At 44.9% G+C, this 15,083-nt stretch overlaps 1 protein-coding gene across 1 annotated transcript in view; it reads right to left on the bottom strand.

Annotated features, from left to right (window-relative positions):
- Positions 1-15,083, bottom strand: part of INSR (insulin receptor) — a 51,632-nt gene that overhangs the window by 22,337 nt on the left and 14,212 nt on the right. Inside the window, exon 3 of the mRNA XM_068420397.1 lies at positions 1,130-1,445. Coding sequence (XP_068276498.1) covers positions 1,130-1,445 — 316 coding nt within the window. The remainder of the gene's footprint in view (positions 1-1,129; positions 1,446-15,083) is intronic.

The raw sequence follows: 15,083 nt of genomic DNA, 5'->3' as shown, positions 1-15,083 counted from the left end.
GCTGGCTGTTCATCTGGGAATCCTGATTAAGGACTGTACATAAAGTTGCTTTAAAAAAAGGCAAGCAAGCATGTGCTTTGTGCTCTGGGGAAATCCTTCTTAAATGGCAGCAAGATGAGTGCTTGCCCTGGTCATAACACCACAAGAATGTGTTCCCAACTAGTTCAGAGAAATAAATGCTCCAGGAAAAGCACGGAGTAGTGTTGTGAGGTCCTACTGGCAGCAGCCTGGGACAAGCACAGGAGAGAGGCGATGGTGGCTGTTACACAAGCAGCGTATCTACTTTGGGGGCTGCTAGTTCCTTCTTTTGAAAAGCAAAACAGGATATGGAATAAAAAGTCCTGTTAGAGTGAATTCCCCGAACTTATTAGGGCGAAGCAAATACATGCGAGCACAAAGCCACCAATATTCATAGGAAATCTGACTCATCACAATATATAATGTTGCTGTGGGACAAACAACAAAGTTTTCAGTGATAAACAGCTCAGCAACACAAATGATTTAATTCCTTTGTCGAAAAACCCTGGGAGTAGACAGAATGGCTGTTCCCTGCTTTGATTTGTGCCACACTTGTTTGTTACATTGCCCATTTATGTCTGGCACAGCTTGAACCTGCTCAATGAAAGTAATTACAGGGATGAGAGACAGATATTCTGAGAATGATCCACTCGGAATATGCTTGTTGTTTTCATTAGATGTGACTTTCCCCTACTCTGCTCAATTGCGAGGCTTGCTAGTCTGAGGTCTGCTTTGCAAGGGAAAGGAAGCAGGGCTACTAAAGCCTGGCCACTGCCCATCTCCCTCGTCCCACTCGATCACAGAAAGATACTTCCAGCTTCAGGAGGCTCCTCTTCCTTGTCCCCTCTATCTCCTTTTCCCACTTTTTCCAAACTTGAGAGGAAACAAGGAAGCAGAGGAAGAATAAATCGGTAGGTAGACCTGTCTGCTTTAATGGCTTGAATTAGCAAGGTATTAGTTTGCAAATCATATTAAAGTAGACCAGGTAATTGTCACAGATGTTCCAATGCTGGAAACTTTTCTTGGTCTTGACACAGAACACAAACCTTCTGTCCAACCACAGTACAAAAACTCCAGCATGGTTTCTTTACCTGCAGACACTTGTACTTACTTGCTGGAATTCATGATGTAGCCTGACGGGCACTCGTGAACACACTCGTTATTGTGGATAACGTGACAGCCCGACTCCCTGGCGTTTTTGCATTTGTTGTGCAGTTCCTGGCAGAAGCTGAAAGTCACACAGCGCCAGCCCTCAAAGCGATAGTAACCGGGCGGGCAGGTGTCCACGCATTTGCCTTCGAGGTAGAAGTTGCGGCAAGCCACGCATTTTTCAGGGTCGTTCGGCTCCGTGCAGTCCCCAAGACATTCGCTGTGACAGCACTGACCGTCGGAGGTGCAGCCTTGGGACTTGCAGGCAGCGGGACAAACTGCGAAGAGAAAAGAGAAAAGGCAACTGAGTATCCCAGGACAACCCGACGCCGCAGGACCGTGATAGGCTTATGAGCAACAACGCTTCATCCTGCTTGGCTTGGCAGCTTTCTTTTCAAAGAGGCATCTCTGAGGCGCAGGTGTCTGCTTCATCTCCACTTTCCTGTGGAAACTCAGAATTTTAATAACATTTTTGAAGAGTGTTATCATTCACCCTCACAATTCATTAGCGCTCATCTTCAAAAAGAGAAAACCAAGTTTTTCCTCTTCTTTTGGTCCAGGACTATGAGGCTCCCATAAGAGCTTTGGTGACTCCAACATTATTTCTGAAGCCCAGAAATGATGAGACTCTACAGCAAGAGCTTCCCAGCCTGGGACAGCCAGTTTCAGCCAGAAGATTCTAGTTGCTTAGCTCAAGAATCTAAGTTTCCCCCAGTAATGCTGCAAATAACACATGGCCAACAATACTTTTACGTAACCCTTCAGCTTTATCAGGATTTGCTTTCTATCTGTCTATCAACTCGTCACCGGTTTCCCTGGAGGTTTGGTGACTCTCCCAGCAAGTCCAAAAAGAAAGGCACCCATGAGTGTTATTGCTTGAGGTTTTTATGGTTTACACTTTTTAATTACCCGTTACTTAGCGCCTCACAATACTTTTAATGAGCGGTTTGGGCTTTGAAATAGAACCCAAGCAGCAGCATAGCTCAGAGCAAACACCGTGACTAACGCTGAGCAAAAGGAGCACGAGGGGAGGCTGAGTAAACCCAGAGCAGCTCTGAAGGGGAGTCCTGCCCCTCCGCCGCTCAGCACCTTCACACTCAGTCTTAACGATCCCAACGAGGCTGAACCAATTAAATCTAATGCTTAATCCAGAACATGCCACAGAACTTGAAGTCAGAAAAGAGAATAAAGCTGAAATCACCACTACAAGAGCAAGCACCAAAGCCAACTCAAACAGCAGGAGGAAGAACCTGCGCTGAGGGACAGGGGACACGGGCCCGGGTTTATCCACACGGTGACATACAGCCTTTGGGCCCCAGCTGTGAATTGCCAAGACGCAGATGGAGACATGACCACCTTCTCCCCAAGCAGGAGGGTTTTGTCTGAGGACACACCTGAACAGCTTCTGATGTCCTGCCCAAGCGCCCTCGGTGAAGGAAGACACAGGTAAGTCCTCCTGTGATCTGTGCTGGCCAGACCAAGTAACTTCACACTGAATTAACACCATCTGCCTCGAAATGCCCCAAGCTTTCTGGCCAATAGTCAGTGTTGAAGCAGGAAAGGCTTTATTTTTTTTTTTAATTTGTTATGGAAACTAATCTTCAAAGTCTCATGCTTCTTTACACACATTTTGAACTCAGCTGCAAATATTCACAGGGCAGAAACTCTTTTAAATTCTCAACTCTAAAGGTTTTTAGAAGATACAATTAATCTATTTTTAAACTGTTCTTAACGTTTCTCTTTTTCCTGTTCTATGAGCTTTTGATGTGTAAAAGACAGTTTGAAGAAACCAAAGCAGCCAAGGCAACGTCTTTTTTTTCCATTAAGCACTTAAGACCAGAAACTGTCAATCACTATTTTGTGCAAATCCTTGTTACACAAGATTGTGAGTGGATGTTGTCTTGACATCATTGAAGTATGCATGCTAGAAAGTATTTCATTTTTTCCAACGAGGACCTGAAAATCACGTAGAAACATCTCCATCATATCTTCACTACCGCTTCTTATTACTACAGCACCCAGGTTGTATGACTCCAGATGGGTTTTTTGTTTGTTTTTTTTTTCCTCCCACGTTATGCTTTCACTGCAGGACAACACCGAATAGGTTTGTGCTGACCAAGTGCACCTCATCACCCCTTCATCATCGAGGTTTGCAGACTCCAGTAATTGTCACTGGCTCATGTAGATTTGCCTCTTTGCAATGAGGTGGCAGTTTTGGGAGGTGTGGCACAAACCGAGGTGGCACAGGGTATACTTGGACATCACAACGATGCAGCTCCAGCCCCCGGTTAATGCTGCAGGACAATGCGGTGCCTCCCCCTCCGCACAGGGGAAAAGGGGAACTCTCTTCATTCCTCACAGAGGAGAAGAAAGTCGGAAGGGAACTTCATAAATCCTCGTTAGAGACAAGGGAACAGCTATTTGGGGGTAGGGCCAGAAGCCACCACATCGTACTGTAAAAGCTGCTGCAGGAAAAAGCGCTTCAGCACTGGCACCAGACCAAAGCTGTTCATCACGGCCATGAAACCTCTTCATCGGATCTTTAAGAACAAGACTTTGAAAATCCCTGTCCCAAAGATGACAAACAGCACAACGCTCAGCTAACCTGCCCTGGATGGGGGAGAAATGGAGTCGACACAGAGGTTCAAACCTGTTGTTCCAGGGGTGAATAAATATTTAACTAGCTAGCTAGCGTGGCTCCAAAGACTTAGGAAACAATGCATTTTACAAACCTTTCTGATTATAGATTCAAACTGACATTTCTTCATGCTGCTGAGGCCCAGCTTGGGGGGGACAAAAGGCAGCGGAGTCAGCGCAAAGGAATTTCTACCTCTGCGGATCGCTCCCGTCGTTTCACCACTTCCCTGTGCTTCAGGTGGAAAGAAAAACACACTGATACTGTAAACACATTCCCAAGCCAGCACAGGTAACCAGGAGATCCATATTTAACAGGCAAGTCAATTAAGCTGTTCAGCTAATAAACAGTTTGTCTGAGTATCTAAGTATTATTAAAAACATTTGTGTTAGGTCTTGTGTTAAGTCTTGTTTCTTGCTTTCTGCTAACAAAACACCAGCAGTGAATTGTTTGAAAAAGAAAAAAAAAAGGTAAGAATCACTGAGGATGTTTTGCTTTTCCTTTGGGATCTTCTGCCACTGCACGGGTTTAAATCGCAATGTCCCGGGTGAGCTGAATTGAGGATTCAAACGTGGTTTGGGTATGATAAGGGTACGCAGTTCATTAAGAAGAAATTCTAAACCACGTGTACGAACACCAAGATGCTGTGTACATACTGTACGGGCACAGATGTTCCCACACGGTTTTGGGACTGATTTGTCATGAATCGACACTATCTTTCTACCGTGCGGTAAGAAGCCCTGTCCACGTGAGCGTGGGTCAGCAGAGGCAGCCTGGGCCACCGCGGGTCCTCTCAGAGGGCTGGGGCCACCAGCCACGTCCTGTGCAAGCCACTCCTGTCAGCCAGCGGACAAGCCAGCGGCAAGAAGCACACTCGCCTTGCACCGTGAGGTCCCTTTTTCATGAATTACACAAGCCCTATTTTGATTACGGACAAGGCAATTAGAAGGCTCCAGATCCAACGAAGTCCAGGACAGAAAACAACTGCGGCAGGAGAACCGCCCTCAACCTCAGCCAATGCATTTGCTGCCTGCGCAGGGAGGCATCCAACATCCAACCGCTCCGCTATCTGCACCGGGCAAACACGCCTTAACCCCTTGCCAGCCACCCCAAAACGGAGCTCCCCAGACGAGCCCTCGCCTCCCACCGCTTGGCACGGGAGCCCACGCCGCTCTCTGCTCACGCCGCTGCAAAACTCATCAGATTAATGCAATTTACGCAGCCACTGCAGGGTTTTTCCCACAGCAGTTTAACTCGTGAGGCGTATTTATAACCAGGAGAAAAACGTAGGAGGAAGCCAGCACGAACCCGGCATTGACACAGCTTAAAATGGCTTGTTTTGGCCGCGACACGTAGCGCTCGCTGCCAGAGCTTAGGTTAGTGTAATGTTATATGACGTGCACACACGTGTGTAATTCAAAGCCAGAGTCCCACAGAAACAGTATCGGAGAGCTCTGCATTTCCCCCGTGTTTTTTTTCTCTTACTGTAAACGGCTGCAATAGCTGTCATATAAATTTATCCATTAATAGACTTGCGCACACACACACGTATAATCACACTTGAGTTACAGTTGCAGTGGGAACTGTAATTTAATTTCCTAACGTACAGTCGCGATAATGACCTCTGTAGAAATGTGTTCTTGCGGTTCTAAACCAAAACAAAACCAACAAGGGAAAAAAAAAAAGGAAACCCGAGGACTAATCGCCCACGGCAGCAACTCCTCAGAGCGTGTGTTGCAAGCATGTGATCTTAATTTAGCACTACAGAGTTTGTGCTTGTGTCCTGGATTCTGCAAGTGCTGAGCGATTGAAATCCATATGAATCTTACCTCCTTATAAAATTATGTATTAAATCATGTTATACGTGCATAGCAATTTTATTTGAACGCTTTTCCTCAAGGTTAACTCATTCTATTCCTGTCAAGAGGACTCCAAATTCAGTAAGTCGTTAAGCAGTGTTAGAGAGTTCTATAATATAATTTTCATCATTAAAATAAATTTTTTTTTTACTCATGATCATCTGTTTTTCTTGTGAGCATTTATTTGATCTGAGTATGTCAAGATGACCCCTAATCCGAGTGCATTAATGTATCATAAGGTTGAAAAGAGATATTAAAAATTAAATAAAACTGTGTCCACTGAAGACTAGGTATAAATCTAGAACTCCACAGCAGAGTGGCTTGACAGAGGGTTGCTACAGGAAAAGCAATGTCCTGCCAACCCCTCTGCACTGTGGCTTATGTCCTTCAATTATTTCTTCATGTCACCGAGACCAGAGAGGCAGAAACCTCAACCCTAAACCCCCCCGGCAGCGGTCCTTGGGCTGCACAGGGCAAACTGCTCCCAGGGCGTTACGACGGCAGTAACGTGCCTGGGAGAACAGGGTTATAGAGGTCCACTGGACTGTTAAAGAGCACAAGGACTTTTGATCGCCTCGGTGACTAACCGTAGCTCTCCCAGACCTTCCTGAATCTACAAAATCAATGGAGAAACTAGAAGAGAACAAAAACTTACAAGGTTAACCTGCTTCTACAAAAAACCTGCCAGCAATGCCTGACACTGGCTGAAGTTATCAAGCAAAATTCAGGAAATATCACAAGACGTTCAAGCAAGCTTTCTGTCACTTATTCACAGTGCTCAACTGCTCTAACAACATTTATCCCTCCCGTCTCCCCAACGCCAAAGACGTCCAAGGAACAACCCTCCCAAGATGCATCGACTCAAATGCTGTTACCCACACACAGGATTTCAGTTCTTAGCACCAACTCGGGAAGGAGCAAGTGCCAAATCAATTCAAGGTTTTACAATCAGCACGAAAATTAAAGTGCTATTTATAAAATGAGATGTTACAGGACAAAACGCCACGACCCCACTGAGCTGCGAGTTGGGAACATCATGAGGTCCGTATTTACACAGGAACAGATAAAATTAACTGCAGGTGCCTCCCTTCCCATAGACAGTGACTTCCAAAAACAACACACTGTTACTAAAACGTAAAGGAAACTCTTCCCATTGACATTTCTCAGCACAACGTTACAACTCTTATCTCACCTACCAGTAAGGATAAGAAAAAACTTGTTTCGCCTCCCAACCCTTTCACAAGTTACGTGCTCATGTGGAGCTACGGGGAACGTCTCCAATATTCCAAAATGAGAGCGGTGCCATTCGCAAACCCCGTGTCCTCGGCTGCTTCCCGCAAGGCACCCTCCAGCCAAGAACAGCCACCACAGCTAAAACCGACAGAGATGCTGGTTCTGTTGCGTGGACCTGTTAGGATGAGCAAACGTGAGTTTAGAAAAGATAAAAGGGGTTGGAGTTGCGTGCCACCTTGTCCAGTCGTGATAATGGAGGATGTGGAGGTCTGTGAAATAAGTTGTAGAATGGAGATAGGGGGAAAAGGTTGAGCTCTGTTGATAAACGAAAGGAGTGGATAAAGGCAGACCTCTCCACAAATGCAGCCTCCTCCATGCCAACCTTCTGCTGTTTAGACTGTGCACTAATCTATTACCTTCTGTGCTACAACTGGTGGAGTATTTCTCCAGAAACAGAGAAATTTACTCATGTGAGTTACGCCAAGGAACACAGAAACCTTACTACACCTTTCTGTTTCTCTCCCTTGGGGGTTTTCAGTCCTGCTCTCCTCTGTCACCCCAACTATTTACACAGAGAAGTGGATGCCTCCCACTCGAGTATGCCTAATACTGCCCAGATAGAATAAAGATCAAAGAAACATTTTCCTTTCATGCGTTTTAAGCAGCACATGTGGTGTTTACACCATGGCAGCAAGCCCCTTGTGAACTGAACTTACAGAGCAAAGCATCTCTGGTGAGAGCTAGGGGACAAAGCTGAAAAAAAAAAAATTAAAACTCAAGAGTAGGTCTGTTTTCATTCTCCTGGTACCTTTCAGTCGAGCTGATTCCCCAAGCAGGTAAAAACAACTTGCAGAAATCTGGCTAAACCGTTGGCAATCAAGCTCAAAATATGAAAACATGGAGTTTGATTTGGAAACAGCAGCACCGTTAAAGGCAGGACAAGAGGCACAAAGTGCACACAAGGATAGCGACGAGAAGTTGTAAATACTTCACCTAGTGTCTACAGCACTGCTGCTGTGCCGTTCTCTGGCAAGCAGATCAAGCCTGCTCCTTGTACTTTGTGTTCAAAATTACATGCAGTGTAAGGGATTGGAAATAACCACCGGCCTCTGCTGGCTTGCTTGTTTTGCTTTAATATGCAAGCCCCAAAATTGACATCACCTCTTCAGGCAAAGCCTGGAGTCCCCAGCCAGTCATCACGAAGTGTAATGGCCCCATGCAAATCGATACCAACTCCAGGCTTTGCTGCTGTCCGTGCCTTTGATGGCTGTAATTGAAGCAGACTACGCAGCCACCGCATCCACTCCTACCCCTCAGGTACCCGAGGGCTGGGAGACCAGATGGTTCCGAGCTTCAGCCCTTCGGACAGTAATTTGCAAAAGAGCCACTAAGTGCAACCTGTCTCCCTGTAAGAAGGGGCAGAAACGTTCAGCGTACCCAACTTCTGGGGAACACGGAGATTTGTACAGAGCAGTTAATTTTAAAGTATCACAGAATCACAGAATCATCCAGGTTGGAAGAGCCCTCAGGGAGCATCAAGTCCAACCATTGCCCTGACACCACCCTGTCAACTAGACGAGGGCACTAAGTGCCATGTCCAGTCTTTTCTTAAACACCTCCAGAGATGGTGACTCCACCACCTCCCTGGGCAGCCCCTTCCAATGTCTAATAACCCTTTCTGAAAAGAAATTCTTCCTAATGTCCAACCTGAACCTCCCCTGGTGAAGCTAAAGTAGCTTGGACATCAGTCACCTCACGTTGTACTGGACTCTGTACATCAGAACAGACAATTTGTAATTTAGACCAAGATCAAAATATTTAAAGTTAATTTAGGGAATTTTTCCGTAAACCTTTCCTCGTAGTTTTACTCACAGCTACGAGGGTGCTTTTTTGTTGTTATGGTTTGTTAATTTTCAATCCTAAGGAGTTGTTTTTCTCATTCGATGGTTGACACGCCACCTGGGAGCCTCATGAAAGCTTCACGTTAATGTTTAACTATATATTACTCTTCCCGACGTACAGCATCTTGCAAACATCCCGGTTCACTTTAACCTACTCCCGTCAAACCTGCTCACTCACATTACAATCCCAAAGACATCAAGAGAAGCACAGTGAAGTGGTCCAGGCAGCCACGGCTGTCCTAAACACAAGTGTAATTGGGTGTGAAGTCTCTGTCCGTACTTTATTCTGAGTGGAGGTAAGGATCTCAGCTCTCTGAGCCAGGCAGGTGACCGTACCAGCACAGTGCTGGGGGAAGCTTCTCCTCAGGCCAATTTATTTCTTGGTGACCAGCAGCATGGGCCAGAATAAGAAGTCAGCAGCTTAGTGCTGAATGAGAGAAGATGCTGCATCAGGACAAGGTGTAAAACAGAAGGAGGGGAGTTGGTATCTGCCCTGCTGAGAAACAGATACGTGGAGATATGCAGAAGTGCTTCAAAGTGATGGTCTAAGAACAAGGTCCAGCTAATTTTTCCAAACGTAGGTCTCCCACAAGCTATTACTTTTACCTACAAACCCTGTCCTGAAAACGAGGAGCGATATGATCAAAGCACGAGGCGAAAAGTATAACCTTTGCTTTCTGCAGCGATAAGAGAGGGGTAAGATTGCTTTTCTCAAGGCCACAGAGAAGGATGTTGTAGTAAACAAGGCATGAAAGAATGAAAGCTAAGTTGACACATTCAGCTGTGTGAGGATGAGGAAGATTGCATTTTAGGTATGTTATGGGAAAAGATGTGTAAAATGTAACCCAGACACACAGAGTAAGAGCAAATCTGTATCAAAAAGGACCTACAGTTTACAGCAGATAGGAAAGGGGAGCTGTCCGTAACCGAGAAAGGTAACGAAACGGGCGGAAGTGCAAGATTAACCACAAGGAGATTAAGCTGATAACTAATGATCTACACCGAGATGTCAGACAGAGGTTAAGATCTTAATCTGGACAGATTTCATGGCATAGTCATGAATTGTAAACATAGATACTGAAGTTGAATTTGTGTTTGTGGATGAAGATACTGAAAAGAAGCCAGAGAGAAAGAAGGAACATAACTTATTCCAGACCCCCCCTTCCCCTCCTTGCCTCCCAGAGAGGAGGAGAGAGAAAGGTGAAGTACCACCTGAAGGCCAGCTGTGCAAAGAAATATCAGGAGCAGTTATATCCCATGCGAGTAGCCAACACACAAAACAATTTGCCAAAGGGCTAACGCTTAAATCTGTTGCCAGATTTATTTCCCACATAGATACATCCAAAGCTAAATACAGTAATTTAATAGGTGTCACAGTTTTCCCTGAACCTCCAATAATTTTTTTTAAAATCATATTTGAACTGTGGAAAGAAGAAATGTATGCAGGATCTCATTACTAGGCATACTAGTATCAAATGCATAATTATATGCACCCATATAACATTCTCTCAACTACTCTGGTCATTTTGGCCTCATCAGCTCATGCCCACTAATTTATACACCCTTCTCTCTTTGCCCTGAAGCAGTAAGTATGCTCTCCACAGTTTATTTCTAGGTATAAGAATTTACTTAGCAGTACTGAAATAGATACTGTTTGCTTGCAGTCCCAGAGCCGAGCAGTTGAGACCTCTCTATGAAATGTATTTTTATTTACTACTTGCCCTTGTCATCTTCAGCACACCAGCAAGGCCCATTTTCAAGTAATTCAATGTATAATAATATGCAGCCCCACACTAACTATCCAACTCGGCTCTACCCAGGTATGTATCTGCTTAAAGGCTTCTCATTACAAACATACTGATCCCTATAGTTTTGATCTATAGAATATGTGCTGTCTGCTCCTCTAATCAAAGTGCCAAAGGAGAAAGGATAAAAATGACCAACAGCCACACAAATCCAACCCGAAGGAAAACCAAACAGCTATAGCTCAGCACAAAACCCATTAACTGCATTGCACAAGCCACCCTTAGAGGCCATTAATCTATTTCTCCTTGTACATGACGCAAGGGAAAGTTGTAATCTGAAGGAATTTAATCCCCAACCAGTTGTGCCATCCCAACAAGGAGAGGCCAACAACGAGGGAACGGAATCTTCTGAAGTTACATTAAACTCAGGGGAGATCTTGGATTCTCAGTCTTTCTTCCACAATAGTTAACGGCTCCAACTGTCAGAATTGTGAAAATTCTGTTTTGTTTCATGCCTCTGTCATGGTAAAACTCTGAAAATAAACCTGACCGTCTCTGAAGTCACTTTGTTCAATAATAAGGAAGCACAGTAGGAGCAAAAGTCTCATTATCCGCCGTTAAGCGACGCTTGGCCATCGAGAGCAACAGGATCTGCTTACACAACACGAACCGTGCAGGCGTGTGCCACAACTGCTAAAAAGCTTCAGCTTTGTGGATGTTTATCAGCACAGGAGTCAAGATACGGTCTAATCACCAGTTACCATCAGCATTGTCCATTTCAGAGCAATTAAGACTATTCAGAGCTGGTCTAATTGATACCATAGCGTGAGCCGCGACACCTGCCGATCCCTAAATGGGGTAATAACTGCAGGGGGGAAAAAAAACCCCCTATGGAAATAATCTTACGACAGATAGAGTCCTCTGAAAAAAAATTACACAAACTAGCGTTACCTAGCAAGAAAAAGAGACGGGACTCTCCTCTACAAGAAACCTGAAGCCGTATCAGTTTCTGCAGGGACAAAGAGTCTTTTTCTTAAGCAAACTATGGAGGTTTCCAACCTCAGCACAGAGCTGCTGTTATCGAAAGCAATCTTCAACTGGAAGGGAGCCGAAGAAGTTTCCGAGATACCGCCCAGTCCATCCACCTGTCCAAGGCCAGATCAAATACTTTACCCAAGACATTTCTGACAGTTGTTTGTCTAAACCCATCTTAAATTCTGCCTCGAGGCACTTCCTGCATTCGCCATCTGACGTTTATGGAAGTCCAGCTCATCAGCAGGTCGCTCTGATTACAGACAACCATTGAGGAACAGAGAGGGGCACACAACCACCCAAGAACCACCCAAGAACCACCCAAGAACCACCCAAGAACCACCCAAGAACCACCCAAGAACCACCCAAGAACCACCCAAGAACCACCCGCGCCGGGAAGAGATCAGTGGTATCAAAGCCCACGTCCAGCGCATGATCCTCTGCAAAATACTTAGTACAAAGTGAAACACTCGACAGTTTATTGCCGAGTCCTGCTCAGTCTCCTTCAGCATCAAAGCAAGGCTCATATTTGAAACCGTGCCACTTCAAATGAGTCTCTGGGTGGATGGATGTATTACCACAATGGATAGTCACTGGCAAATCCGAGCCAGACCGAAAGCATGTTTGAAAAACACAATCTGGAGTTCTTTTTGTTATCACAGATTAGAGCATGTGGAAAAACAACACGCTCTTCCCCGGTGCTGATCAACAAGAACCGTCATGCAGCAACTCCTCCTTTCGCTGACTGAGCCATGCAAAACACCAGGCCGTTTTTCTTATCACACCCACCAAATTCACACACTGTACAAGCTCAAAGTGAACATTTTATACTCCCCAGAACAAAAACTGACGCTTCATGCAGATACCTAGTTCTAGTAGACTTGTAGACCAGTTTTGTGGACTAGAAACGTGATCTCTAAGCACTGAAAGAACAGCCAAACACTATACAAATTATTTAAACAGCCCTAGAGACAAGGTTATTGGAGGGTGGAAGAGAAGCCTAAGGAAAGGTAATCTACACATCTACACATCACATTTCTTTCGCTAATTTAATAATTGTAGAAACCTGCCAGTGAGGTGAGAAGCTGTTTCAGATAAAGCACCAGTTTCCACATAAATGCCTTTTTATCCAGCCTCCAGGTGAGATTGCTACTGCACGTTACGCTCTCCCTTCTGCCAGAAACACAGATTCCCGGAGCCTAAAACCCACAGAATTGAATGAACAGAGAAACAGTTTATGGAGCTTTAAAGGCTTCGCTTGGAATACAGTTTTAAAACAAAAGCCTTATTCCTTTAAGCCGTGTTAAGGCTCCACTGGGCGAGACTTTCAGACAGTCAGACATCACACTGAGGAGCTCTATTTCCTCTCTGGCTTTTGGGAGCTTTTGAGGGGTACTTACAAGGGAACTCTTGGCCTCGTTCATCCCGAACTGAAGCTGTGTAAACACATCCAGCATGATCAGCCTTCCTTCAGAAGGATGACATTCAGAAAAGACTGAAGACCAGAAAAAACAAGTCCTATTTGTTTTATTAAATCATTGCCGTGATGTTTTCTCTCCCCATAGAATATAATCGGTTTGTTTTTGCAGAAAAGACAAGAAAAACATTTGTCTGATACTCAAATTTGATTGAATATTGCTCACGAAGTATTAAAATCCTCACAGTGTCGTAATGCAACGTGCTGCCTAATGAAGTTTAAAATGGTAACAGAAAAATGCTCAGTTATCCCGTGATGCCTGCTGACTTGCACGTGCCTTACGCCTGTGAAACTCAATACACTGGTGGAGCTTCCTCCATCGTTCCTAAGATTTTCTGATCGTGTCTCTAACAGTGCAGCAGGGTTCAAGCCCCCCTTCAAGCACAAGCATTCTTTACGTACTTTCTCAATCATAAAAAGTCACCGATGTGACAGAGTTTCAGCGCGATGCCTGAAGTTTCCGCGTGAGAGATTTCCAGATGCTCAGTTCAGTGCAATAGCTGGGACTTGATTTTTTTTTTTTTGCTTAGTAAAAATGTCAGTTACTGTTTTCAGATATTTCAGAACAAACAACTCAGAAGCTAACGGCACCTCACACGCGTTACCAAAAGCAAAGCTGCCGAGTTCAGCAGCTCTCCCACAGACACACAGCATCGGGCTTGGCCCTCTTCACATCAGCAGGGGAAAGAAATCAGCCAGCGTACCCGTTCTTCCTCAGAGCCTCCACAGCCTCCCGAGGGGCACAGGAGGCAGGCTCTGGTCAGGTAAATAAAGCATGTTCTCAAATTAAGGAATTCATACTGAGGGTCCTGAGCAAGAAGCTCCTTGTTCATACAGAGCATTGTCCTGCCCTGCCTGGGTCCTTCTCCTCAATAGCAATTCTGACCCTATTTTGAAGAAGGGAGAAGGAAATTCCACGTTGGAAAACGTTTTGGACGTGAACAGGTGCCAAGCACCCAGCCCTGTTTGTTCAGTTCATTTAAATCCAGATTCACAAGGAAGCCAGACTCAAATGAAAACATCACACTCACTCATCCAACGTTTAAGCACTACGCAGAGCCAAAGCGAATTCTCATTTTAAATGTCACAAGCCAAAATAAAAGCAACGCTGACAACTCAAACAATGCCAGCCCAGCCAGCACCCTCATCTAAAAAAAAATCTAGATAAAGACGATGAACGCACGCAGCTGTAATCCACAGTATTCCAGTGACCGAGCTGGTCTGCACACTTATGCAACGCCAGCCACAAACTTTGGATCAAAGCAGCAACTGAAATAACTCCAGGCACGTACCGAGCGGCTCAGCCCACTGCCAGGCCATCCCAGTACCCCCACAACCCTCCCACTGCCCAACAGGGTGGGTTTTTTTTCGGCTAACCACAGCCCTAATTAAAAAGCATAAACATCCCAGCAAGTTCATTCACATCCCTCCAATAGGAACTCGCACACAATTATAGGATATAATTGGGAAGCATGATCATTGAACTTTCAACCAGCCATTGTTACCGACCGAGAGAAGGGCGAGTGGTGCTTCCTCCAGGACACCGTTGGTTATTCACCAGCTCAGTAATTAATCAAAAGGTCCTGAAATCCTCAACCTTTCAGCTGGAAACAGTCCTCGCACTGGGCACACCTGGGATTTTTGACCTTTTTTTGTGCTTTGTTTTGTGGGTTTTGGTTTTTTTTAAACACAACATTTATTTACAGAGGCAATCCCTGCCCAATCCAATTCCTGACAGAGCAAGATGTTTCAGAGAGCTTTGCCAAGTGACATAGTTCAGTTGGTCTTACACACACTGAATACACTGCTTTGTATGGACTCAACACAATCCCTTCAAAGCCTTCTACAACAAAGATTTCCAGTTCCTTCATCATAAAATGAAAGAATGCTATAGATCATACACACCTTTAATTTATCTGGCTCTGTTTGCCTAGATCTGGGAAAGGGCATCAGAATTGCATTTGATTTAGAATACTTTTACAGTTAATTAAAATTTTTTAAGATTTAAAATACAGAATCATTGTTCTGCCTTCA

Source organism: Nyctibius grandis, chromosome 31, assembly GCF_013368605.1.
Source record: "Nyctibius grandis isolate bNycGra1 chromosome 31, bNycGra1.pri, whole genome shotgun sequence".
In the NCBI taxonomy this organism is placed as follows: domain Eukaryota; kingdom Metazoa; phylum Chordata; class Aves; order Nyctibiiformes; family Nyctibiidae; genus Nyctibius; species Nyctibius grandis.
Note: the sequence above shows the minus strand (reverse complement) of the source record. Positions and strands in the feature narration are given on the sequence as shown.